This window comes from Triturus cristatus, chromosome 7 (assembly GCF_964204655.1).
Source record: "Triturus cristatus chromosome 7, aTriCri1.1, whole genome shotgun sequence".
NCBI lineage: Eukaryota > Metazoa > Chordata > Amphibia > Caudata > Salamandridae > Triturus > Triturus cristatus.
In genome coordinates, this window is record NC_140590.1 from 1,397,213,526 (window position 1) to 1,397,241,187 (window position 27,662).

General features: G+C 44.0%; 1 protein-coding gene across 1 annotated transcript in view; it reads right to left on the reverse strand.

Moving 5' to 3' along the window:
* The window catches only part of DHX35 (DEAH-box helicase 35), a 446,551-nt gene that overhangs the window by 151,833 nt on the left and 267,056 nt on the right, over positions 1 to 27,662 (reverse strand). The window contains exon 12 of the mRNA XM_085619115.1: positions 17,675 to 17,885. Coding sequence (XP_085475241.1) covers positions 17,675 to 17,885 — 211 coding nt within the window. The remainder of the gene's footprint in view (positions 1 to 17,674; positions 17,886 to 27,662) is intronic.

Consider the following 27,662-nt stretch of genomic DNA (forward strand, 5'->3'; position numbering starts at 1 on the left):
AGAGTCACCAGGCAAGCGGCGGGCCTGACGGGCGATTGTGGTGCCTGACCTCAATGCCGATGAAGGCCGTGGTGAACGAGAAGGCCAGTGCCACGCCCGAAAAAGACCTACGCCCACTGAAGACCAGACCCCCGGGGACGCTGCCATTGGGCAGATGGCAGCTCCAGGTGGAAAAACTGGCAGAACGTGATCGGCTGGAGGAAAGGTAGGCCTGACTGGGTGTGGCCTGCATCACGCCCGAGTGAAAAGGAGAAGACAAGTGGTGCGGCCCTCCTGGGCCCCGATTATCTTGACTACTAATGGAGCCGCTCCAATGGTACCTTCGAGAACTGGGGCACCCGAGCAGAAGTGCTCCGTAACACTGAAAGAGAGTCTGGACCCCAGGAACACTGCTGGGAAGTGGTTGGCGACCCCGGACGAGACACGGCTCTGAAGCGGGATGCAGGCGGCCTGAGAATGAGAGGGCAGGCTTGGGAGCAGCCCGCGTCTCGCCCAGACACACCACTCATCGTGCCTAGAGACGCTCCAGAGACACTCTGAGGAGCAGACGACGACGGGAAGAACGCTGCAATAGAAGCGGGCCCCTGATCAAAAAATACAATAAAAGAGGGGGACGGAAAAATGCCAATCAGAGCAGAAATAAAAAAGGAAAGTCACAGGAACGAGATACCTGCATGCAGGCAGCCACAGAGACGGATGAATATACAGAAAATATAAGCAGCACTGTGAAAGAGGTGGGTGCCGCAGCCTGCAAAGGAGGACAGAGCCCCCCGCCCCCAAAGCAATGAGAAAAGTACAGAAAGGGCCACTATTAGGCCTACCCTGGCCAAACTAAGACCAGTCTGAATAGCCTACAAACAAAACAGTAAACAAAACAAGTGGGTGTAAGTACCCTATACAGGGACCAGCAGCCAAACAGTCCTGAAGCCCCCCCCCCATCAGTTGCTGAGTGTGTGGCGGTGACAGAGAAACTCTGAATAGTAGTGCCCAAAGAAGATTGCAAAGGGCTGTCACATGAGAGAAGCAGCAAACCAATGAAAAGGACTGGGGTGGCGCCCCCCCAGCTTCCCCGATGCCAAAAAAGTAACCCAGACCACGAAACGGGGCAGTATGAAGCAGAGTACAAAGGAGGGCAGGAATGTACATTCCAAACAAGAACACTAACCCACGGTCAGACAATGGTCAAGGATGAGCCATCGAGAGGTGGGCAGACCAACACAATTGTGCAATATACAGTATCGGGCCCTGGAACAACAGAACAGTTCAGAAGAGACTCGTAAAATGCGGCCAACCAAGGCACTATGGCACAAGACATGGCGGACATACTGGAGGCCATCGGAGACTCCCGGGTGGCACTGGAGTAGAAGATGGACTCAATGGCGATGGACATAAACCACTTACGCCTAGATCTACGGAAGGTGGTGGTAAGAGTCACAAACACTGAGGAGGAAGTGGTGAAACTGCGGGAAGAGGTCCAGAGACTTTGCACGACGGTCACCTCATTACAAACTCAGTCAAATCGTATGGAAGATAGAGTGAAAGATGCTGAAGGGCGATCGAGGAGGAAGAACCTTAGGTTTTCCAGAGAAAGCAGAAGGACCGGCAGCAGACTTATTCTTAGAAATCTGGATTAGCACGGCTTTCGCCAATATTCGACTCTCCAACTTTTTTGCTACAGAAGGCGCCCCCCGGGCCCTCGGACTCCCGCCAAGACGGGATCATCCCCCAGAACCCTGATAGCACGCCTGGTTAATTACAGACACTGAGACTTAATATTGCAGCATATCCGTGGTATGGGGTGCCGAAAAACAAGGATCGCGCCATTCAAATAAACGATTACACCAGAAAAGTGCAGGAGCCCCGAAATGGATTCCTAGGAGTCAAATGACACCTGTGAGAACATTACGTTAAATATAGCCTGATATTCCCTGCGAGACTCAGAGTGCAACACAACAATAGGGTCACTTTTTTTTAAACATCTCAAGATGCAATAGACAGGATGGACTCTATAGGCCTGGCTTGACCAGACCAAAACCAGAGATGACGAGAGCAGAGCAAAAACCACAGATGACAGTGAGGTCAGCGCAAAGATGCAGAAGAGTGAAGACCCACTCCGCAAGAAATACCGGATATAGGGCGCATCCTGGTCAGAGCGGATGGAACATTACGGACTGAAATGACAACGATACCGCTACAGAATCAGTATTTCCCGCTATGCTTGGTACAAGAGACCCAATCACAGAACCCCAGAAGAATAAAGGGGGACACGGAAGTATATACCTGCTGCACGTGGGGTTTGGGAACGATGAGGGAGTACATCAAAGACTTGTGAGTAGACGAGAATGGGGAAAGAATATAATAAACTGAGATTTGGCAAACTGATAACATTTGTGGTGGGGGATGAGAGGGATGGGGGGCGAGGTGTGTGTAGACTGGAAAGGGGACCCAGGAAGATGTGGTAGTGAGGGGTTCTGCCATTTGAACACAATAGGACACTCCAGCTGCTGTGCAAATGTGCGGCTTTGCTGAGCCCAAGCGGTCCTGCGAGCTAACACAGTGACTGGCGGTCTGGCCACATAATAGAGATCACTTAATTGTACTAGATTCAGATCGATCTTTCGTTCTGAAACGATAAGGGTGAGGTAATAGGGAGGGGGTGGGGGAAGATAAGTTGGAGGGGGGGAGTCCCTGGTCCTTAGGCTTTTTGGTGAGCTATGTGGAACTACTGCCTGTGGGAGGAGGTAAGGGGGAGTTAGGGATGTTACAGTATTTGTGATAAGTTAAAAACCAGCAGTCAAAAAAGGCGTTCTGCTAAGCAGAGAAAGGATAACCAACATAAATACAAGTTTATAACATGGAATGCCCGAAGGCTTAACAATTTTGTTAAATGCAACCAAATAGTAGCTTATTTGAAAAGATATGGGGTCTCGATTACATTCCTGCTTAAATACGTCCAAAGACGCTGCAGGGGTCACATTTATGCGACGTCCTATTCAGGGTATGCCAGGGGTACACTGATCTGGGTGGCTCCAGGTGTCCCCTTTAAAAAGGATTGGACTAGCCTGGACCCGAATGGGAGATATGGAATGGTAGAAGGTACTTTAGATGGACATAGTATGTGCCTGCTTAATGTATACGCTCCAAATAGTGATGACGGGGATTTCCTGGGATCCGCGCTTAGACAGACCCAGCTTACACCTGACATGGAACTCATAATGTCAGGAGACTACAACTGTGCTTTTGGTGGAAAACTGGATAGGCTCCTACTGGGGCTGGATGCCAAACCGAGGGCGAGAGAAGCTATGCGCCAGATGCAAATTAATTAAGACCTTATAGATATCTGGCGACACCGTAACCCACGCCGAAAAGCCTATTCTTGCCACACCCCGGCGACGATTACACATAGTCGATTAGACTACTTCTTTATACAGGCAGAGGCCTTACATAGAGTGGTGGAAGCGCAATACATGACTTGATATCTTTCTGATCACTCCCCACTACTAATACAGGACGCACCGTGCAGACCCCGATCCAAAATACTATGATGGAGGATATCTGCAGAAGGACTTACATATCTGGTCTATAAGGCCACAATAGAAACTGAATTGAAAGGCTATTTTGATACAAATTGGAAGACAGCCGGCACTAGGGCAGTAGAATGGGAATGCGATGACGGTGGTACTTAGAGGATTATGTATGTCAACAGAGGCGGGGTTAAAGAAAGTGATTGAACGAGACCTACAGAGTCTAGAGGTACACTAGAAGCAGCATTCCCCACAGATGTCGGAGGCCCCAGAGATGGACAGAGCAACTACAAAAGGTTGGGGAGTTGTGGGACAGGCTGGACAAATACAATAGATATAAAAGAAGAAGACGATGGTACACAGAGGGGGATACATCTGGCTGTCTACTGGTGCACCTAATTAAAATGGAAACACAACCCAAACCAATACTGGCTATTCGGGACAGACAAACTGGTCTATACACAACACAATATTAATGCAGTATTTGCAGCATATCTAAATAAAGTATACACAGAACCCCAAAATGCCACACAAGCCCTGAATATAGAAACATACCTGGAAGGGATTGAAACGCCTAGATTGGACCCTGAAACCCAGGAAGCCCTCGGTGCACCAATGACCAAGACAGAATTAAAGAATGCCATCGCACGCATGAAAACAGCTAAATCACTGGGCACAAATGGGCTTACGGCTAAATTCTATAAGCAATATCCGGGACTGGTAGCAGATAGAATGCTTGATGTACTTGCAGAGGCATGGGAGAAGAAAGAACTACCGAGGTCAATGTTGGATGAGCTCATAGTGTGGTAGTTCCTAAGCCTGGAAAATACCAGACGCTTCTGAACTCATACAAACCAATATCCATGTTGAACGTGGATTCGAAAGTTATAAGTCATGTACTAGCTAATAGATTGCTCCCATATCTTCCCCAACTCATCCACGACTACCAGTCGGGGTTTACACCCCATAGAAATACCCTACGGAATATCCATTAACTCACACATGTTATGCAGACTTTGGACATGGATTCAAAGGAAATCGCTCTAGCCTTTCTAGACATCGAACAAGCGTTCGACTCAGTTAGATGGGAATATATCTGGCTAGTATTGCACAAAATGGGCTTGGACCCTCACTTCATTAAATGGGTAAGACTACTATAAACTAAGCCAATGGCTGGGGACCATACAGTACGTTATGTGTCTCAAAGTATGAGGCACCACAGAGGGACGCAGCAAGCTTGCCCTCTCTCACCACTAATATTTGCCATAGCAATGGAGCCACTGGCATGCCACTTGTGATCAGTACTGAAGGGTCAAGGCATAAAACTCAGACAGATGGAACATGTAGTGTCACTCTACGCAGACGACGCTTTAGTGTACCTAAAACACCAGACGCATTCTACCTCAATTTTAATTAGTGTCCTGAAAAGATTTGGGGACGCCTCAGGCCGGCGAATCAACTAGTTCAAATCTCAGCTGTACCCGATAGGGCGAGCCGAGAGTAGTGAAGCGTCCCAGCTCACACAGTTAGTACTAGAAACTGTCCGATACCTAGGTATACATATCGCTAGAGAGGAAGATCATTTCTACAAACTGAAAATGGGAAGGATAGTAAAGGAGTTGCACGGTAGTGTACAATTTTGGAACACACTGAAATCGTCCCATGATGGGCAAGGTAGCCTTGATTAAAATGGTGGTCCTGCCTAGGTGCCTCTATGTTATGCAGGGGTCCTTCTATGAAATTCCACGTAAAAAATGTAAGGGACTGGATGCTCTACTAACAGTGCTGTTGTGGAATGGGAAGCGCTGCAGAGTAGGGCTAGAGGTAATGAAACTGCAGTGGGATAAAGGGGGGGTTAGAAATCCCGGACCTGAAGCTGTATTACCTGGCGTCACAGCTACAGCATGCAATATCATGGCTAGACACAAACCCCTCCTGAGAGAGAACCCTACTCACAGGCACCGATGGCAGACAGCAACTGGGAGCCCTGCTTATGAAGGGAAGGGGCATACAGAAAGCATATCTCCCGTTGATACATCTAATGGCCAGGTTATGGGATAGGACGGTAAAAATGGTCATTAAGAGAGGGCCCTATGCACCAGAAGCAGATATCTGGATCATGCCACAGTTCTCCCAGGTAGCACAGGCAATGACGGTTGAGTAATGGAAAGACGGGTGCAGCCTGCTGTTGGCAGACCTATATCCGGAAAACAGGTTCATAACCTACCAAGACGCCATGGTAACATTTGAGTTAGGCAACGGACATTTCTTGCAGTACACAAAGATAGCAGCTGCGGCCTGACAACTTTGGCAGACATTCCCAGAAGCTCCGGAACACTCACAAACCTTAACCATCATGACCACAATGGCAGGGGGGCAGAAATGTATAACCCACTTATATAGAGCATTGAGGAAAGATAAACGAGGCAAGCCACTTAAGATAGAAGATAGATGGCAAGATGCCAGCGACCAACCGCTGACGCCAACAGATTGGAAGAAAATACATGAGGAAGTCCGTAAAGTATCGATCTGTGCTAGGTTCAAGCAGATTCAATACAATATTGTACATATGACGTACCTCTCCCCTAGGCAACTGCACACTATAAATGCAACGCGAGACCCAAGATGTCCCCAGTGTCAATATACGCAGGCTGATTTTATACATATGGTCTGGCAGTGCCCAAAAATACAAGAATATTGGATCTAAATACTAGACCACCTTAACAGGGTGACAGGATGGAAGCTAGCACTTGAAATATGACGTTGCCTTTTGGGAATGAGACCTAGAAATCCAAAACGTAAGACTAACAGACGCTTTCTGGTACTAGGACTCATAATAGCCAAGAGGCAAATAGCAATACACTGGTTAAGCCCACACAGCCCAACTATCAGCAGAGGAGGAACATTTGAGGAAAACTAGGCGGGTCAAGAAGCTACCAGAGGTGCTACAAGCTTGGGGGACGATGATCCAAGAGGTAGTAGGACTGACCCCACCCACACGACGAGATCTAAACGAGAGGGAGCGACAAGAAAGGGAGGATACCCAAAGACGGGAAGTGCAAATTAGTGATAATCAGTAAGACACCTAAAGTACATAACATAATATTGAACAGAGAATACTGGTAATGGGCGGAGGGGGGAGTTGGGTGTTTGAATTCAAGGTCTCTACAGTTGCGGAGTACAGCATGAAGAGTGGACTTAATTATGTAGCAAAAAGATAGTCAAGCTGTAACTGGAGAGGTAATGCATCGAATATCCTGTGTATGACTATAAGAGAATGCTGTTTATTTACTGAAAATAATAAAGACATTTTTTAGGTCTCGCCTAGCTATTTCGTTTACGCAATTGCTATGCCAGACTCTAGTAAGAGGGGCATTTCAAAGTGCTCCCAAAAGTGGATTGCATGGCGAGCACGCGCACAATCACATGCATCGTGCCACCATGAAATCCGTTTGGGGAAGCGCTTCAGCCCACTGGCGCCCTCGGCATCATACTTCAAAGGGTCCGCTCCCCCGCCTGGAATGCGCTCCCCCGCCCCCGCAAAGCGCGCGCGCCACGCTCCACCGCGTCTCACCGTGACAAATTTGCTTTCACTTTCGCGCGGCGGGCGCTCGCTAGCGTCCGGACCACTTTAGAAGCCGGGCTTGTCTTGTTTTCTTCGTAATACGCATTTGTTCTCTACCTGGCTCCCCTCCTTTTCCTAGGACTCTGTCTCTCTTACGACCCCATTCCCTTTCGCTTATGTCTGTATTTACTGCTCTCTCTCTCTCTTCACCTATGTCTGTATTTACTGCTCTCTCTCTTCGCTTATGTCTGAATTAACTGCTCTTTGTCTCTCCCGCTCTCCCCATTCTATCCTGCTCTCTCTCATGAGCCTTCCATCATTTCCTATCTCTAACCTGTGGTCCCCGTCTACCTTGCGCCCTCTCCCCTCTTTGTGCCCGTTCCTTTTCTCGCGTCGCCACCTCTTCCATCATTGTACCTCGCTGTCCCTGTCTAACCTGCAGTCCCCGTCTACCTCGCGCCCTCTCCCCTCTTTGTGCCCGCTCCGTCGCCACCTCTTCCATCATTGTACCTCGCTGTCCCTGCCTTTCTCGCCCCCCCTCCCTTCCAGATCTCTGTGTCGCTGTGTCTCCTTCCCTGTCAGGCCTCTTCTTTCCTCCCGGTGTCTGACATTTGAGGGTCGCTAATGAGCGCCTCCCTAGCCTGGCTCTCACTGATCCCTCGGAGGCTGCCGGGGGTATGGGATCCTATCCCTGCAAATAATTAATTTAGCTACGTGTTGCGTAAGAGCCTAAAAGGCTTTCTGCTGCTACCGTGCTGCTCAGCGGCCATTAATATTATATCAGGGCCGGTGCTATTGCTGTAGTGCAGTTTCATTAAAAATTTGATCTGTAGCTTTAAACATGCAGCTTTCCATGCAGAATTATGCCAAGTAATTCTTGGTCTGCAAACTCGTAATTGCGTACAGAGATTCCCGTTGGTACCGGAAATTCAGAACGCCTGGAATGGCTGCATATAGTTCCTCAATACTTTGTCCATTTCTACTAGTTGTGTTTCATCAGCTGTTAAGAGTAGCGTTCGGGCCACTCCTCCCCCCCCCCCCCCTCTTATCTAGTCTCCTTCTAGGCCACTTTTTCCATTTTGCTTGGACATTTGATCCTCGTCTTTTGGCTGCCTCTTTCTCTTCTTAATAATTATACTATAATATAATACTTGGATTTGTATACAGCCGCTAATAACCCGTGAGGGTCTGTAGGCGCTGTCCGTAGGCAGGGGGAAGTGATTTACCCAGAATCACAGGATGTTGAGCACACGACGAGACTTAAACCTGGATCTCTAAGCGCCCAAGTCGGCTGCACTGGCCGTTAAGCCACACCCTCCCCCTTCTGAACGTAGCATTTGGACCACTTCTTTGTCATTGACTCGACTCTGGAACACGTCCAGGGCCGGACTGGTACTTTAAAACAGCCCTGTCAAAAAGTATAAACTTAGACCCCATGTGCACCAAGTGAGTAACCCCCAGCACATTGCTCAGTAGGATTTTATGTAGGATAATTTTGGAAAAGTGAAACCAAAAGGTGCATGTTAACTGCTCAATTTTTCAAGTATATTTGCCACTTTTACTGACAGCTCCGAAAGGGATTCAAATAAAGATTCCAGTACATTAGTGTTTACCACAGTACCGCGAAGCGCTATTTCTACCCAGCTTCTAATCATGCATGCCATGTGCCTGGTGAAAAAACGGACCTATTTGTTGGTACAGTTATGAGAGGTTTTCTTTTAATGCTTCCATTCAAAAGTCTTTGAAGCTCATCTAACAAGCATTGAAAATGCAACAGGTCTCGCACTTACGCGAGGAAGCTACTGGCATTGTAAATGACAATGCCTTTTATGTTTTAAAAACCAAAATATAAATAAAAGGCATTGTCATTTACAATGCCAATAGCTCAAACTCCCGTAAATGCGAGACCTATTGCATTGCAAATGCTTGTTGGATTTGTGGATTGTAATTCACATTTTCTGGCTTTCTATTTATCGGCTTTGTTTTTTAGGTCTCGCCTAGCTATTGCGTTTACGCAATTGCTATGCGAGACTCTAGTAAGAGGGGCATTTCAAAGTGCTCCCAAAAGTGAATTGCATGGCGAGCACGCGCGCAAAATCACGTGCATCGTGCCGCCATGCAATCCGTTTGGGGAAGCTTTATTTTATGTTTTAAAAACCAAAACATAAATAAAAGGCATTGTCATTTACAATACCAATAGCTCAAACTCCCGTAAATGCGAGACCTATTGCATTGCAAATGCTTGTTTTTAAATGCCATAGGTAAAACTGTCCCAATGCTGCGGACAAGCATCCAACAATGTCAAATACAGAGTACAGTCAAGCAAAGCAATAACAGATCCTGTCCCTCAGTCTGGGTAAAACTCTGTCTATAACATGCATGGGAATGCTTTTGGACTGACCACAGCCTTGATTAGACACACATTGCCGTTCAAGCTTTTTTACAGAAAAGGAAGTTCAGAAATTAGCTGGAAACTTGAGATCTGCTAAAATAAGTTCTGACACAAAATGAATTTTTTCAATTTAAAATCTTTATTTGCTCAGATATATGACCATAAAAACATTTTTTTTTAAAACACATACAAAAATCACAGCATGTCAGTATCATTATAATGCAATTAGTGGCAAATATGTCTATAGGCCAACAAACACCACAATAATTCATGATGCATATTTTTCCCATAACTTCAGCACCTGGGTAATACAATTCCAGACCCCAAAACAGATTGTTGGATACAGGATGCATTGTAAGATAAGCAAAGCCTCTTGGTGTGTTTTAAAAGATCTCCCATTTAAAATCGGGCGAAGGAACCACAATCTAGGGGACACGTACAGAGTGCAAAATAGTACAACGTACTTAGCTGACTTGCCTGAAACTCCATCTCGAGGACAGCACAGTAGAGAATCTAACCAGGACCCTGTGATTAGAAAGGCCCCTAAGTAATAATCATACTGACTCTAAGCCATGTTAAATAAAGCCTGTGTTGAGGTGCCCTTATACACATTAAAATAGGGCTCCAAGACATTGCTGGTTGAAAGTGATATATACGATTGAACTGTAACCATGATGAGAACTGTCATGAATCTCAACTTTTCTTTATGTGATGAGTACTTTTCCTTTATCAACACCTTAGAGTATGGGCTGATATTATCTGTACTCTCAAAGAAAGTACTCAATCTTAAGTCTTGAAGAGTGGTTTTGACATAATTAATCCAAGGGATAGCTAGCATATTACTTTGGTTCAAACAATCCTCCACTATTATGCGCGAGAAACTGAATTCAGGTGTGGACCAAATTTTGACCCACAACAGGATAGGCGCTAAACCCACAAGATCTTCTAAATAACCTAGCCACACTTCATTTTGGGATATAAGACTCATAGTAGATCTAGAGAGTCCTAAGAGCCTATTTAACAAGCATTTACAATGCAATGGTCTCGGCATTGGTAAAGTTAGAGCTATTGGCATTGCTCATGACATTATTTTTGTTTATGTTTTTGTTTTTAAAACATTTAAAGAAACGGCATTGTCATGAGCAATGCCAATAGCTCTAACTTTACCAATGCCGAGACCATTGCATTGTAAATGCTTGTTAAATCTCGGATCGAGACTGCGCAAGCGCAGCCTTCGAGCCGAGACCTAAAACCAGGCACTAAATCGCAAACGTGGATTAACTTAACTTTTTGCACTCATAGTTCGAAAATCAGTTAGTGCTTTTACCAGTAGAGTTAAGGACCATGATATAGGGCCCGCTGTTTCAATGCTAATTTTTCATTACTACTGGGTTTATGACCTCCCCTGCCACGGACTTGCTTAGACCTCTGCCTTCTTCACGTCTGGGCCCCATTTATCACTTGCTGATTCGATCTGTGAAATGCATGTTCCACGAACTTCATATAGATAGATGCCTTACTTAAAAAAAACTACAACAAAACACGAGCTCAGCATAATAAAAAACAGTGGTCGGGAATGCTGTGAACCCTCTCTTCAAGTATGGAAACGACCGGTGGCGTTGTTTCAATGTTTGGAATCGAAGTTTATAATTCGTTGCACGCATAGGAAACTTTCCAAATATCTTCATGGGTAATTAGCGCTGTATAAATTCAATTTCAATATCACTAGGCGCTTTTTTCAGTATCACTAGGTGCTTTGTACCCGTGGGCTCTGACGACGGATTAAGCCTTCCCGGTTGCCTCGGTGTGTGACACATACCAAGACATAAGATCTGCCCGCCCCATGCCCTAGGCCATTGCTCCTGGAAGAAAAGGGTGAAAGGTGAAGAGCACCACCGCCCCTCCTCCCCTTTCTAGCCCCTGCTGGCTCGGAGGAGCCGAAGCTCTGCTGCTGCATGCCTGCATTGTCCAGACAGAAGGCTCTTTACTTCGGAGCGCCTGGGAATAGCTCGGGAGGGGCTCGGAAGGAGCGGCGTGTGGGGGAGGGTATACCTCCATGATGTTTGGAGGAAATGGCTCATCCCCTCCTGCCCGGGAGCACTGGGACCCAGATGCTATCGGCCTCTCACAATGCCTCCCTCCCCCGCCAGCTTCCTGTGCAGCCAGGGGTGTGTGCAGAGGTGATAAGTGGCCTGGCAGATGTGCCGGTGGAGGCTGCACCCGGCGCTGGCCGGCTGGAAAGTACCAGGGGGTGCCATAGAAACAGTGCGTGATGCAACTACGAATTAAGAGCGAGAGAGACATTGTGTGTATGTATGTATATATATTTATATACATACATACTTGGGACTAGGGGTGCCATCAGTAGTTTGGAGCAGCCACCATGTGAGTACAATTCAAGTTATAGGCGTTGGTGACCTCTACCTGCTTCCCGTTCTCCTTACCCTGCCCAACCGAAAATCACTTGTTAGGGTTCGGTGTGAAATGATCTTCAAGGGTAGCAACCAAGCAAAGTTCTCCATTTATGGCAAACAACGCAACATTACTGCTCCTGAGCACGTCTAATCCCAGTGTTAGAACTTTGATAGTATAAAATGTACTTACATAAAAGGCCCTCCCGCCCACTGCCTGAACGCAGGCGTTCATGTTGTATGCATTTATTCAAATCGTGCTAGCAAGGTGAAGTTACAAATGTACGTTTTACAAATCAGGGTCAGCGCATGCAGTGGAGTCTGTACCGAACGCTGAAGATGTTTAAGACTGGTGCAGATGTTGAAGCGGAAGCCGCATCCTTATTGGAGGCAGATGCGACACACGGTTGTCCATCATGGCGGTCCCGCGTATATAACGTACGCTACGCATTTGCTTCCGGTTCAGTAGAGCTCTGGCAGGCCGCGCGCCTTCCGGAGGTCGGTAAATAGAGTGACGCTAATCCCATCTGCTCTAGCCGGGTTATCCAAGGCGACGTTAGTCACCTGGAGCAGGGCTCTGGCAGTCGGGCAGGGTTTACAGATCTCGGAATGATGGAAATCTGCGCAAGCATACCCTTTCGTTATCAAACGTATGGTATGGCCCTCACACCCCGACGTTCAAGTGGGCGGGGGAACGTGGTTCTCAAGCTTTGTCAATTTGATCAAAACATTTCCTTTACGTTTTATAAAAAATAAAAAAAAATACCGTCTTTGAATGGTTGAGTTGTCGCAGGTTAAAAGGAGAGAAGGGACTCCTTTACAGTGAAATGAGAGAAAGGAGAGAGAGACAGCCAGTGAAGACAAGCACACCACCGCCTTTCTCCGAGGCACAGCAGAAAATGCCTCGGAGAAACGCCACGTCCTTTTCGGATTTGGGGGCGTGTTTTGCTGTTGTCTCCTCCCTGAACTTCTCGCAAAAAACACGCCCCGATCCGAAAAGGACGGGGCTTCAACGGAGTGACTGGACCTCTTCTCCAGTGGCTGGCCAGCATTTAAGAGGCCAGCCAATGGAGAACAGGAGAGAAGAGGGGCGGGTGCAAGCCCCTCCTCTCAAAGTCATTAAATCTCGGAGCGAGACTGCGCAAGCGCAGCCTTCGCAGCCGAGACCTAAAAATGTATTCTCTACCGACTGCAGAGTCTTCACAGATGTATGCCCCACACGCCAGCTTCGTATGTGCCCACAGAAAGGCATTTACTTTTATAAAGCATATTCAATTCTTTAGGCGGCTTATGTCCCAATTTCTTAGCATACCTAAAAAGTGTTTTGCATACAGCCTCCATCGATTGGGAACTCTGGGTTGTTAATCGTTCGCAACCCATATTAACATAAAAATAAAATACCCAGATACCGAAAATTTGTTTTTTTCATTATGGGGCTTTCCCTAATAAAACTTTTCTTTGAACGGGAATTCTTTGGACCACAGGTTAAAATCTAAGATTTATTATAATTGGCCTTGAGCTTCAACCCCTGCATAAAATGATAAAACCCATCTAAAAGTGCTCATAATCCATTTGCAGTGCGAGCTAGGAGCACTGTTTCATCTGAGTGCAAAAGTACCGGGACCAGGCACAAACCAGTTTTGGGGAAAAGAACTTAAAAAGGTGTTGAGGGCATTAATATAAAATACAAATAAAAGAGGGACCAATATGCAGCCCTGTCTAACCCCGCGAGTGACTTGAATGGGTGGAGTCTGGTCTCCGAAGAGAGTGTATTGCACCCTCATGTGGGTTTCTCAATAAAGACCTTTTAAAATATTCAATAAAGGGGGATCAACCCCAGCAGCCAACATGGTGTCCCACAGTTTATCTCTGCCCACTAGGTCAAAGGCACAGGAGAGGTCCTTAAAAGCCATATGTATGGCTCCTCTCCTGGCCTTGACGTATTTATCCAGAGTCAGGGTCAAGTTTAAGGCTTGCTCGGTGGTACCCAAGCCTGGGCGTAACCCATATTGAACTTCTGTAAAAAAAAAAATCTTCTGCCCAAGCTTCACCCATATAATCACAGACAGGGTAGTGGGGTTTGGCATTTTGTTCAACTATTGTGATGTAGAGATGTTGTGTTAGCAATTGGGAATTATGGCTATAGTAAATCAAAAGTGCAGAGAAGGATCAGAGACATCTGTTTTAAGACCTCCTCTACTATGACTCCATCTACTATCTCAGTATGTTGGTCATGGTAGGACCTGCTTCACCGCTGAAAGTACAGTTTGTTTAACACTTTATTTTTTTGTTGTTCTTGAGAAAGAGGACCAATGACTGGGATAGGCAGCTGTTATCGGTCAACAAAGTTTGGTCAAATATCTCTTGGAATACCAAATACATTTTGTGATGTCTTGAGAATTTTTTTTTTAAACAGGTCTATTTTAAAGGTATAGCGTATAGGGGAGTGCCTTCTTGCATTTTTGTTTAGCTTTTTCTTTCAGTTAAAAGGGGAGTTGAGGTTACTTGTTAATACAGGAATACTCCCTCTATTTTTGGATGCAGGATTCACTTCATTTTTATGTACCTTGAAATAATGAGTACCTGTGGGTGTGACTAGTATTAACCCCTTCGGTGCTCATGACGGAATGGTTCCGTCATGACCCACGGTTGAGCTGTGCTCATGACGGAACCATTCCGTCATGACCACGCCCGCGCAAGATTCCGCCAGCACAGCGGCGGAATCTGCGCAGCATCGAAGGGGTTAAGGAATGTTCACTTTTTGTGGATTTGTTTACTTCTTAATTTTTATTTTTTTTTATTAATTTAAGTATGCTAAGTAATGCCTACAAGAACGAAGTACTGCTGGGCTCTTGCTGTATTTTTAGATAATCTCCTTCCCAAGATTGGAGAAGGATTAATTAACAGTCCCAATGTAAGCTAAAATCTCATTCGTTTTCTGAACACTCAACTTTAGGTATGCAAGGATCTTGGTTTCCATCCTCTGGCTCCCTGCTTTTATCAGTTTTCCTACTCCTTGCACTTTTCTACTGCTCTTCATCCCTCTTCAACCCTATTCTTACATAGTGCTTCACATTGTGAAGCTGATGTAGAGCGTATAAGAAATGAATACCCATCCAGCACACAATATATATAGACCAATCTCTGTTTCATAGTGTGGTGTTCATATTGACTGCTGAACATCCATCGGGGATCGCTTGAGGATTTAAAATGTTAAGACGGTCTCATAGTCAGGTATCAGACATAAAGGACTCATTGGCTTTCAGAAGAAGAACAATACCTATGGCATAATTTCTGCGTGGATTGTAGTGATAGTTGCACACATTTGCTATTTTGTGTTCTAGTGATATCCAAGTTAAATGAACCTTACACTATACATCCATCTTTAAGAAGCATAGCAGCTTCTGCCATCAACCTCTAAGTATGCAGACACAGAAAGCAAATACTAAAAAGCATTGGAAAATGTAACAGGTCTGGCTTTTTTAGGGAAAGGGCTTTGCAATATTTTGGTGACTTTGAGTGTGATGTCCCCAGTTGGAAGTTGGAAGAGCGCATCCCTGAACAAACTACAATAGAAAATGTAAGCTGGACCCTCAAAAAATAACATCATGAAATGGAGTGAGAAGACTAAGACACTTGGAGCTCGATTATGATGAGTGTCGGAAAGTGGTTTCAGTTTCAACCGCCACATTATGATGTAAGCGTCGAATCTGAAACCGGACAGTCATTCCTGCGGGATTCCGACGGGCTCAAGGAGCACTTCGGCCAGTCGGAGACCAGCACGTAATCCCAATGGACGGCAATTCTACAGTTGGGATTACGATGTAAGTTCCCGACAGTCTTTCTATGTCGGGCTTTCCGACATGGAAAGCCTGTTGGAAAGCGTCACTGGGGGCCCCTAGCAAGGGCCCTTCATCATGCGGCCTCCAGCTGGGGACCGAGGCGAGGGGGCACCTATTGTGCCGCCCTGTGAACCGGGATTCACACAAACTCCCATTTCTCTATGGGAGCTTGTGCTACGGCCGGTTTACGGCCGCAGCACAACATTCCATAGGAAAATGGGAGTACGCGACCACATCATGTGTGGTCACATTGTAATTAGGTATGCGGAATCGCCGACCAAGGGTCGGACAGTTCCCATACCGATACGGTGTCAACATCGTAATAAGGCCCTTAGTGTTGCAAGTGGTACACTAAAAGGCATATAAAGCAAAATATTTCATAGTAAATTATTGGGCAAAGGGTTAGTGTTTTCGTTACATCTATAAGAAAACTTATGTGCAAACATCTTTACTCTTGGAGGGAAAAAATCTTCTTCAGCCCCATTTACAAAACCTAAATAGAACACAAATGAGGCAATGTAATCATTGAACTGCTGTAACCTTGATGAACAGCCATTTCAAGAAATGGCAAACCATGAAAAGCACATGAAACCCAAATTCGAAAGTGGCCTCACTCAAAGCTTAATCTCTCTATGTACATTTAATGGGACTGCCAAGTAGAATTGATGCCACAAATTCGTCCGAAAAAATGTTTAAAGCTATCTGACGCGAGGCCTAAAAAGGATGATGCAAAGGAAGACAAACTGTACATAATCACACAGCGTTCCAAAAGCATTATTGCTTAAGTACCTAATATCCAAACAGATGGAGAAACCCATTCATGCTCCAAAATAATAACCTGATACTTTGTCTATTCGCTTTTTAGGTCAAATAAAATCGTCCACAATGTGTTCAAGTTTTTCAAAAGAGGGGGATCTTTTTATAATACGCTAAAAACCCACATATCTACTCTTGCTTCCTTTCCCTGCATTTTACACTGTACATTAAACTCTCTAAAAAAGTGATAACTTTCAAACAGGAGGCATAAAACACATCCATCAAAACCTTTACTACATCTCCAATATTAGTGATATTGAACATGATTTACACTTGAAATATAGGTTTCTTGAACATGCCATTTACATAATCTAAGCCCTTGCATCTCAAGATCCACTTAAGAGCCCACAGCTCACTTGACCTCAAAGGCAACCTCGTGCAAAACCCAGCCCACAGCAGGATCATCTCAGAGCAGAAACAAGCTCCCTGGCTATATTCTCTGAGATACAGTTTGTTCACCAGGCCCTTCTGCAGCTCTTAAATATAGCTAATCTTTCTCTTACCAATTCCTTTAATATCATCATGTTCTTTTCATTGTTACAACCCTTTACCGTGAAGAATTATAATGAACTCACAAGCACACAAGAATATATTTCACATCTACTTTACAATAGTTCAAAAATGTGTGGAATAGTGTCAACTTTCTTCAAAAGATCATGGAAACTCACATTAAGAAATAAACCCAACAGAAGGCAATTCATTTGAGACTGTGGTTGTCCCCTGCCTCACATTTCTAGAAGCCTTTGCTTTGGGGTTTGTGTATAGGATACTTGTGTTTCAAAAAGCTTCTTAAACAGTTCTATTTACAATCATTTTCCATCAGGTCAGGATTTCCTGTGTGAGTAATTTGAGCAGAAACAGTAATAAAGAGACACCACCAGGAGCCTCTTACCTATGTTAATCCCAAATATAGGTGGGGTAGGGCGCAGGGTCACAATAGGCAGATGCAATGGTTCTCTGAATGTTTCTAAACAGATTACTCAAGCAGTCCGGCCTGAGATAACACAAAGGCAATATCTTTAGCCATGGAGATCTTTGAACCATACCTACTCCATGGTGATAAAGGTGGCAAGGGCAGCATTACATGCAGCTCATTATTAGGAAACCAATATATTGATTTTCACCTGTGTAAAGTCGAAAACACTTGCCAGATCGGTTGCGACCACCACGTCCTGCCCTCTGACAGGCTGAAGCCTGAGACACTGGCACCAGCACTAAGGACTCAATGGCTGTTTTAGGATTGTATGCCCGTAATTTCACGAAGCCACAGTCGATAACAAACACAATCCCATTGATGGTGATGGATGTTTCTGCTATATTAGTAGCCACTATCACCTGAAGAAAAGAGCAAAAGAAGACAAACAAAGCTATTAGTCATTGAAATTACTGGGTAGGTAAAATGATTTAAGAATGATTTAACTGAATGAAGTCTTTTTGAAAACATATTACACATAACAGCATTATTAAGTAAAGTCTGAGCCAAAACCTCATCTAGTCTTTAGAATTACCATGTGGAAAAAAGAAAGAAAATCCTATTAGTTGTAAACTCATACGAGAAGCCAAAACATGAAATGAGGTAAGGACCACCATCACTTATTTGTATTTTACAGTTGATTCAAAGTAAAGTTCAGTATCAAATTTAAAGTCATGTACACCATGGACAAGACATTCTGAAACAAGGAATGAGGGATATAGCAGGAGCAGAGCCTCACTATGTACTCACCAGTAACCTCTGATTCACCAATTCAAAAACTATGCACCAGCAAAACCTTTAGCAACTGTTACAGAAAAATAGGAAAAGGGAGTCCAAAGTTATAGACTCTGAAATGCCCTCTTGCGAAAGGGGCAGTAAACTGAACTTTTTGAAAAAACATGTATTGAGTTGGACATGTCATTGATTAATGGAGTCAACAAGAACAACCAGTAAAGCTAAGTTGTAGCTGTGGGTAGCCTGTAATGTAAAAAATCCCACTTCATCTCCACTAAATCCCAATTCTGAACTCACAACTGAAGGAAGCAGATGAACGGACACTAACAAAAACGGTCCAAAATAGTGCTTAATTGTTGCTGGTGTTTGTAGTTGGTGGGCACCGGCAATCATTCTTTAGGACGGTTAATTATTTTGTTATCAGATTTTGAAACAGAGCAAAAGAGAGAGGAAGGAAGCAGAGAGAAATGTGACATAGACAGGTAGGACAACAGGGGAAAAGGGAGAATGCCAGGGTGAAAAAAAACTGCATCACTGAGATAAAGAGACAGGAATTGTTGGAGGGTGAAATAAAGAGTGATGAAGTGGAATCGAGCACTTTCTTTGGTGTCCGGCCGAACCCACATTGGGCAACAGGCTCTTAAGAAAAACATTAGACTCTGTGCTAATTTAAGTTCTGGTCTGAGGTGTCTGTCACCTCAAAACAGGTGGGTACACCCTAACAGCACACACGAAAATCTCCATCCTCAACCCACAGTGAGGAATACATGAGCTTTTACTTTTTGACCCTTATTAGTCTTAGGTCTCTGGCAAATATCAAAATTATTTCTGGCTCATCTATAGATGGGAACTGTGTTCTGGTACATAATTTACAATACACAGTGCAATTTTATTCTTTCAGGGAAGACTTTATGGCAGGAGTCTGTCCTCGTTCTACTCTTTCCAGAGAAACGCCAGCTGGTCAGGTTAAGGAATTTAGCTTTAGAAAGAAAGCATATTAACAACTATCCAGAATATATTAAAGCACTCAAGACCAATTAACCCTTGAGAGCGGCTAAAACAACACATCAACTAAACTGTAAAGATAAACCATCTAAGAAAGTAAATGCCACTCATTCCATGCACAGGTTTAGGATCAGTGACTTGGGCTCTAGTACTCTTTTGCCTGGACCAGGTAAACGCATGCTCTGGTATGCAGCCCATAATTCTCGTGATACTCAATAAAACAGTATTACAAAACGAATTAAAGGGGCAACAAAATGTAAGATATTTTTCGGAATCTTAGCAAACCTACACAGGATTCCTCGTAGAAGCCAAGTTTAAATTCATAATATCCATGATGTCTCACCATTCCTCTCTGAACTTGTAAATATCTCGGAGGTGCACAGAACGGAAAAGCTGCTCTATCAGAATGCATGATATGTCTAAATCTTAACAAACATAGACATGTCCCAATCCGTCTATGGAGAACTGACCATAAGTTGAAGATCTTTGTCTACCCTACTCCTACCAACATATTCTTCCAAGAAAATCCCTAGTAATATACCTTTCTCAATAATACTTCTAACCATCTGGCACTCATATCTTGTGTCCCTCACAAACTCTGTACCAATACTGATCTACTCTGATCAACTCTTCTCTTATGAAGACAAACATTGTTTTACTGTTAAGAATAATCATTCCTATTAATTATAAAACACAAATTCGACCCATGGGAGTGGCGTGTACTCTGCACTTAGAAATATCCTGGAATATATTCCTAAATAGCTTCATTGTTGCTTGCTTGGCTACTAGCATTCATTTTGCATGGTGGCTGTTCTACAGCTGGTGACTGCTTGGATTACATGAAAGAGATTACCTTTTGTTGTACACCATCAAGATTTATTTGAGGGAATGCTGTAATACAAGGGCTGAACTTAAAAAAACAAGAAGTGCAACATCAACGTATAATCGGAAATCAGTTAGACAACAGATGCAGTGAGAAAACCACACACTGAGAACATTATAATTAAAAAGGTGGGAACAGTACTACAATTAGAAAAGGAAGGGACCTGGTACAGATCCAAGAACAGACCAAGAGATTATTTTATATTCTATCGACAAGCAGGAAATGTAAAGACACAGAGGGCTTGATTTAGAGTTTGGCGGATGAGTTCTCCGTTACAAAGGTGATGGCTATCCTGTTTGTCTCATTACAAGTGAAGTATATATGGAATAGCACTTGTAATAGGGCAGACGGAGATATCTGTCACAGAATAACCCATCCACCAAACTCTAAATAAGGACCCTGTTCTTATATTGTATCCTGGGATGTGCTTCCTTGCACTCAAGTTGATTCTAAACAAACCAATACAACGAGTTCCTTGTTTATGTCTCAGTTTTGAGATGATCTTAGGGATAAGGCAGAAAAGACAAAAAGAAACAAACCTTTCTAGATCAGGAGGTCCATATGTCCTAGAGAATTAGGATCTTATCCTACCCAGGAAGCAAAATGATTAGAATATCATGTTTTGAACAAAGACAAAAAGATCTTTACTTAGGTGCCTGTTTTCTGAAAGAGACAGCACAGACACAGCACCGTGCAGTGGGACATAGGACAGTGGGATGAGAATGTGCTCTTGAGTTTTGGAGTAACTAGCAAGATGTCATGCTGAAAGCAATATCTTTGGCCAAGAATCCATGATCACATCTCCACTGCTAGAAGGTATGAATCGTGTGAATGTTAGCACGCTGTATATTTACTTAAAATATTGCTATTTTGTAGTGCATCAGCACTTGTTAACTTACCCAGAAAGGAAAAAAGTACTGAGGGCCAGAAAAGCTGACATGCACCCCATGTTGTTCATATTCAAGAGGCTGTCCTGTGGGATCGTAACTCTTAGATAATCATGGGCCCCAAGAAGGCTTTATAAATATACTCAATAGTAATATAATTTAAGGAATGCACAGTAATCAAAACTTCAGGGTACAAGTGGACTGAGATTCCATGAGGAAATTGAATTAGTGAAATGTGATGTTTCAGTAATTTCAATCATTCAAAATTTTCACCAATAAGAATAAGCCTATACCATTTTGATTGGCCATTGGGTGAATACCAGAATAGCTCTGGGTAGCTTGTTTGCTCAAAAGAGGAAAAAGCCGCCTGAAGGCAGGTGGTTCCCTGTGTTGCTGCACAAACTACAACCTTTTCACTAGTCCGCTCACGGATCAGATTTTCATGTGAACGAAGAGGGATCTTATGAACATTACAATATGCAATTGTGAGCAAATCTCGTAAATAGGTAAATAAATGTTGTGAAGGATGCCAGGACTTTCAAGCCTTTAAGGGTAAAGTAAAGTGTGTTGCCCCTGCCCCCCCACACCCCCTGATAAAATGATCGACTGCCGCTCCACACGGGATGTGAAACGTATAGCCTACCAATCCCCACAGAAAAAGCAGAGATTTTGTTTCAAGCAGCTTCCTTTCTCCTAATCAGCAAAATGGCTGTAAGTCAACCTAGATGGATGGGTTTTTGAGGTAGAAGAGGTGTGGATTCTGAAGGAAAAATGACAATCCAGATTTGACCACTCTTTTATCTATAGTTGTATTGTTTCTGTTTTTTAATACACAAACATGTCTGGTGGAAATCCGGTAGGCTCAGCAAACAATAAGATAAGCACACCTGAAATGGTAAACAGACGTCAATAATAGCAGATGTCGCAGACAGTTCAGTTCTAAATATAATTTGGTGGGCTGCGCGTACAATTGTTGGCAGGCAACAATATAAGCAGATTCTAATGAGCAAACTACACTGAGAGGTACAATAAATGGGGAATCAAAGAGAGGCTCCGAGTGAGTGGCAGCTGAAATCATCATGCTGTTCATGTTTGTCTATTAACCAGGAATTCCTTTAATTTTGGCTTGAAGCAGAAATTAAATTTCCCACTCTTCTATTTGCTTACACCGTACACCTTTGCTGCATTTTTATGGCTACATCAATAAGCTCTTCCAGGGGAGTGAAGTGAGCAAATTTGGGATACTATAGTGGCTTACCATTAAACTAAACCCTGTTTAGGCTAACTGGTTCATCCCGGATATTGACACTGTTGATAGCTTTTCAATCAAATTGTACTTGTACAGGCTGTTAGGAACCATTAGTTGTTTCTAGAATTTCTGACTTGACATCAAAGTATCGGTATTATCCTAATTAATGGTGCCACAGAGAGGTTGGCATTCTCGATCCCGGAAGGCCACTTTCAAGTTATGATTATACCCTTTGGATTGTGGAATGTTCCTGCCTTCTTCCAGAGGCAGATTATCCAAGTCCTGATGGAGGTGCAGAACTTATGTTTCACCTAACTAGATGGCATTACTCTCAACTGCTTTTGGCCCTGTTAGAAGTCATATTCGCAATGCAAGAAAGTGGCGATCGGATAGTGGTCTTATTTACTTAGACCATCAATGGGACAGTGCAGGTTACGACTGTAGCGCATGTCAGATAAAAAATATCCAGATGACCACATGGTAGTAGACATAATTAAGGTTAATTTCTACAGTGAGGAAACACTGAAGCAGTTCAACAAAATCGAAAGGGCACGAAAACAGCTCAAGAATACAGTTGGGGAGAAAAGTGGCACCTTTAGGGAGCAGAAGTGGTGCATGCTAAAGGAAGAGGTACAACTGTACAGGTTAGTGTAGAGGTGTGTACATGGTGTAGACATACTTGGAGAAAGATGGGTAGAGGTACAATGGCACATTAAACACACCAAATGTGATGGAAGGCACGCCTGTAATTTCTCCAAACACTGGCAATTGATCGGGTAGGATTTCAACCCATCATTGTTTTGCTCACCATGCAACCCCAGATTAGACTCAGCCATATGCAAATAAGTCCTGGTCCTTCTCCTATAGGAAAAGTTCAGCCCAAACTGACACAGCAGTTCCTCTATGGACCAGAACACAAGCATTTCAAGACTGGGTTTGCCCTAGTTGGTGCTTTAATTTGGGTGAGGCTTGGTTCCAGTGGCACATTTTGAGCAAGAGAGTGCCGTTTGGACATACTCATGGTCACTTAAGGTGGTACATCAAACACAAAAAAGGTGATGGGTGAATGCTTGCAATTTGTCTAACCACTGGCAATCGATGGGGTGGCTTGGCAGTTTGTGCTGGAATACTTCTATTGGAACAGGGGCAAAACTGATTTGCATATTGCTATGTCAAACTGAGGTGGCATGTGGGTGAAAGAATGATAGTTTGGAATGCTACACCACACGATTGCCAGTGATTAGACTTATTGGAGGGATCACCTTTTTTGTGTTTGATGTAACTCCGTAAGTGGCCTAAGATATGTCCAGACGTGGGCTCAATGCTCACAGTGCCACTGGAACCAAGCAACACCTGACTAAAGAGCCCCAATCAGGACAAAACCAATCTCTTGGGGTGCTTGTGTTCCATCTGGTTCAGGGAGGACCTATCCAGTAGTTTGGACTGGGCTGTTCCTATTCGTGTAGGGTGGAGATTTATTTGCACATGTGTAGGTCAAACTGAGGTGGCATGGTGTGTAAAAGAACAAAGATTTGAAATGCTAGCACGAGTGATTGCCAGTGGATAGATATTTTGCAAGTATTCCTCCCATCACCTTTTGTGATGGAAGTACTATGGCAAGGGCAAGTTTGGAGAACTCAAGTAAAGAATAAAATAGTTGAAGGAGAGAGGGTGGTGACCAGGGTATAGGTGAAAATGTGAAGAGTGGAGAAAAGAAGACAGCAGATGGTGTGATGCCCAAAAAGAGGGCATTCCCCCCGTAAAGGGAAACAAGTGATCCTGGAAAAGTGTCTGCATAAACTACATTCACTAGGATGGATTTGACATCTTCAGAAAGCTGTTCTTTTGGGGAAAAAATAAACTAGGAATCATTTTAGTGGGGAAAATCCGTTCTGAACAGGTTTTCTCTGGATTGATTTTCTTCAGAATCACATACAATTGTACATTAAAAACTTGCTCCAGCCCAAAATCTAAGCTATCGTGGATTTGAAGTATTCCTAAACACAAGTGCATCACCTCATTGGCTTATAGGATTATTACAAATTTTGAAGGTTGTTGAGAAAATAGTGACATCAATAACAAAACTGACTATGAAGTCGCAAAAAAACTGGTGAACTGGACCTAAGAATACCAAAATATTTGAACCACTATAAATGAACATTTGTGCTCAGCTTGTGCTTTGGAACATAGTAAGGGGTATTCCTATTGTAGCTGAGTGAGAAAGGGCAAAATCAACCTGTTGTTATCAATAGGAGTTTGCTAAAGTGAAATAGGGGTTGTGCCACAGTTGTGTGAAAGGTGAACGCTCTCGCGTGGGCCAAGGAAAAATTGGTACTCTTCAAGCTTATGAATATCATAAACATGACAGATCTTTTCTCAAATCTTAATAGAAAAAAGAACAGCGGCAACCTTACTTATGCCAGAAAATAAGTGTCTCTTCAAATGGAAATCTCATGTTACCAACTGATTTCAGTCAAGTGAAGTCAAGAGAGGGATCCTCAGTCAAGTCAAGTGAGTGATCCTCAGGGCAAGCCCCGGGGGACCTCACAGGTAATAGGTTCATAAGTGGACTGATAAGGAAGGTGAGTGATATCCTCTAATCAACAAGAAGATAGTCACTGAGATCAATACAAAAGCTCTCATAGCTGAATTGCATGAGAGAAGAGAGGAATAGACGACAGAATAAACGGCAGCAGAGCAGTGTAACAGAATGAAGGCTGCAATACCACACTTTCCCACGATCATCCACAGATGATCCATAATGAGATCAGAGCTACCTCAGTTTTGAGCTATAAATGGCATAGTGATTACTGATGTTGCCTGTTCAAAGATTCAATTAATGTCAATAAAGTATAAAAGCAATGGGTGGCTTACCTTACGGAAACCGCAGCAAAAAATGGTAGTTGCTAACAACTAAGGGTTAAGAAGTTTTTTTCTTCATAATACCAATACCAGACCATGTTTCTAATAAGCAGCAACTGAGATGGCAGCCGTAAAGTGGTTACAAAGATCAGCCTGGGAAGGAGCTTGCCAAGCCAGATGGGAAATACAGGAAAAGTAGGAATCAAAGGCAAAGTCAGATCAAATAGGAGGCAAAAGGGCCTTAATATCTCACACAGAAAGAGTGAAAAAGAGTCAGAGGCATCCTGTCGTGGGAGGAAAAGGCTTCAGGAGCAATGAAGGCAGCGACTCCATAAGAGGAAAAAAACAATGTACTTACCTGTACACTGTAGTTCTCCAATATTGACATCATTTATGGATTCACATGCTTGAATATTACCGGTCGACATGGTGGGAGAACCACGGTAACAGTAATAAAAGCAATGCTAAAGCATTAGCATTAAACTCCATTAAAAAAACAATAATAGTTAGTAGCCAATTCACATTGATTTAATACATCCAAACTTCAGCAAATCAGAGCACAGACCTGAAGCACTCGTCCCCTGCATATCCACCATAATTCAGATTTCAAGCATGAGTGTAAATAAAGTAACAGAAGTATACAATTGGTGAGCCTTAACGGGGATGAGAGAGGGTTGCATGTGAATCTATAAAATATACAAATACTAGAGTAGGGTACCCCAAAGACTGAAAAACCTTCTTCAATTGCGTCTGCTTGAGTTCCCACTCGGTGGCATAGCTTGTTTCATCTGCTGAGGTAATCGGCCCATTCGTTTTGTACTCCTGGGACTACTCCACTTTTAATGAGATGTTAGTTATCACCCATTCCCATATGTGTTGTGCTTGGGCTGAGAGAACCTGTGATCTCGTCCCTCCCTGTTTGAGCAAATAAAACATGGTGGTAGTGTTGTCTGTCCTCACAAGAACCGACGAGCCTCGTAACCTTGGAAGAAAGGCTTGAAGGCCAAAAAAGAAAGCCTTCAACTCTAGGAGATTTATGCAACCTGATTGGACCACTTTCAGTGAACCTCTAAATCCAGCAGGTGGGTTCCCCATCCTTCCAGAGCGGCATCCATTGTCATCACCACTTGGGGAACCGCAGGCAGGAAAGAGAGACCATGCAATATATTTGCTCTGACCATCCACCAGGACATCATTGTCTTCATCTCAAGAGTTATGGAAATCATGTCCTTCAAAAAAAACTACACTGTGGCCACTGCACGTCGAGCTGTTCCTGAAAAGGGGTAATGCGCAGTCGGCAATTCGGAATTAACGGAATGCAGGATGACATCATCCCCAGCATGGATTTGTATGTCCTTACAGAAGCGCACCTTTTTGAAGAGAGGGATAGGGTGATTGCCTGCTAAGCGAGAAAGCCTCTCTTTCTTAGGAAAGGATTTTGACAGCTTTGTATCCAGGATTGCTCCTAAGAACACCAGGGATCTGGAGGGAACGAGAGATGATTTTTCCATGTTGAGCTTGAGGCCTAGGGATTGGAAAAGTTGTAGACAGGTCTCTGTGGACTTCTTTGCCCACTGGTAAGAGGGACCTTTGATTAACCAATCGTCCAGGTAGAGGAACACCTGGTGACTGGAGTTGGAGGAAAGCTGCCACTTGCACCATGCACTTGATAAATATTCTGGGAGCTGATTTTAACCCGAAGGGGAGCACCCTGAACTGATAATGGCACTCGGCCACCTCAAACCTGAGAAAACTTTGTTGTTTCAAATGTATTGGAATATGAAAATATGCGCCCAATAGATCCAGGGAGGAGAGATAGTCTCCTGTGTTCATCAATTGCAAAATCTCCTGAGATACATTACCTGCTTCCACTTTCCTGACTTCTTGTTGATAAGAAAGAAGTGGGAATAGAAGCCTTGGTTGCGCTCAGTGAACAGCACCTCCTCTATTGCTTTTGTGGAGAGAAGCAATGGGATTTCTTTGTTGAGAATGGGAAAATGACTATGTGATGTCTTCTGAGGAAGAAGATTTGGAGGCTTTTAAACAAACTCAAGGGTGTGACGTGTTGGATTACATCTAACACACATTTGTCGGATGAGGTGAGCTTTCGTTGATTGGAGAATTTGGTGAACGTGTGACCTAACTGAAGTGGGACTGTAGTAACAAGGGCCAGCATTACTTCATTGTCTTCTGCTGGTATTCTTGGACTTTCCTCCTGCTGATGGATGTTGATGCCCCAGCTGTAGACACTGTGGTTGGTCTGTAGGACTAGGCATAATATTGTGACCGAAAACCCTGTTGGGTGTAGGGCTGAAACCTCTGCTGGAACTGCGGTCGAATGGTAAACTGGCCTCTACCCCTGCCCTGAAAGGGCCGGAAACACCTCTGCTGCAAGTTACCCAGCGACTTAGCAGTGTCTGTATCAGACTTGATCGACTGCAAAGCTTCCAGCTTTTGTTTCCCAAAATGGTTCTCTCCATCGAAGGGTATGTCCAGTATCTTGGCCTGTACCTCTGGG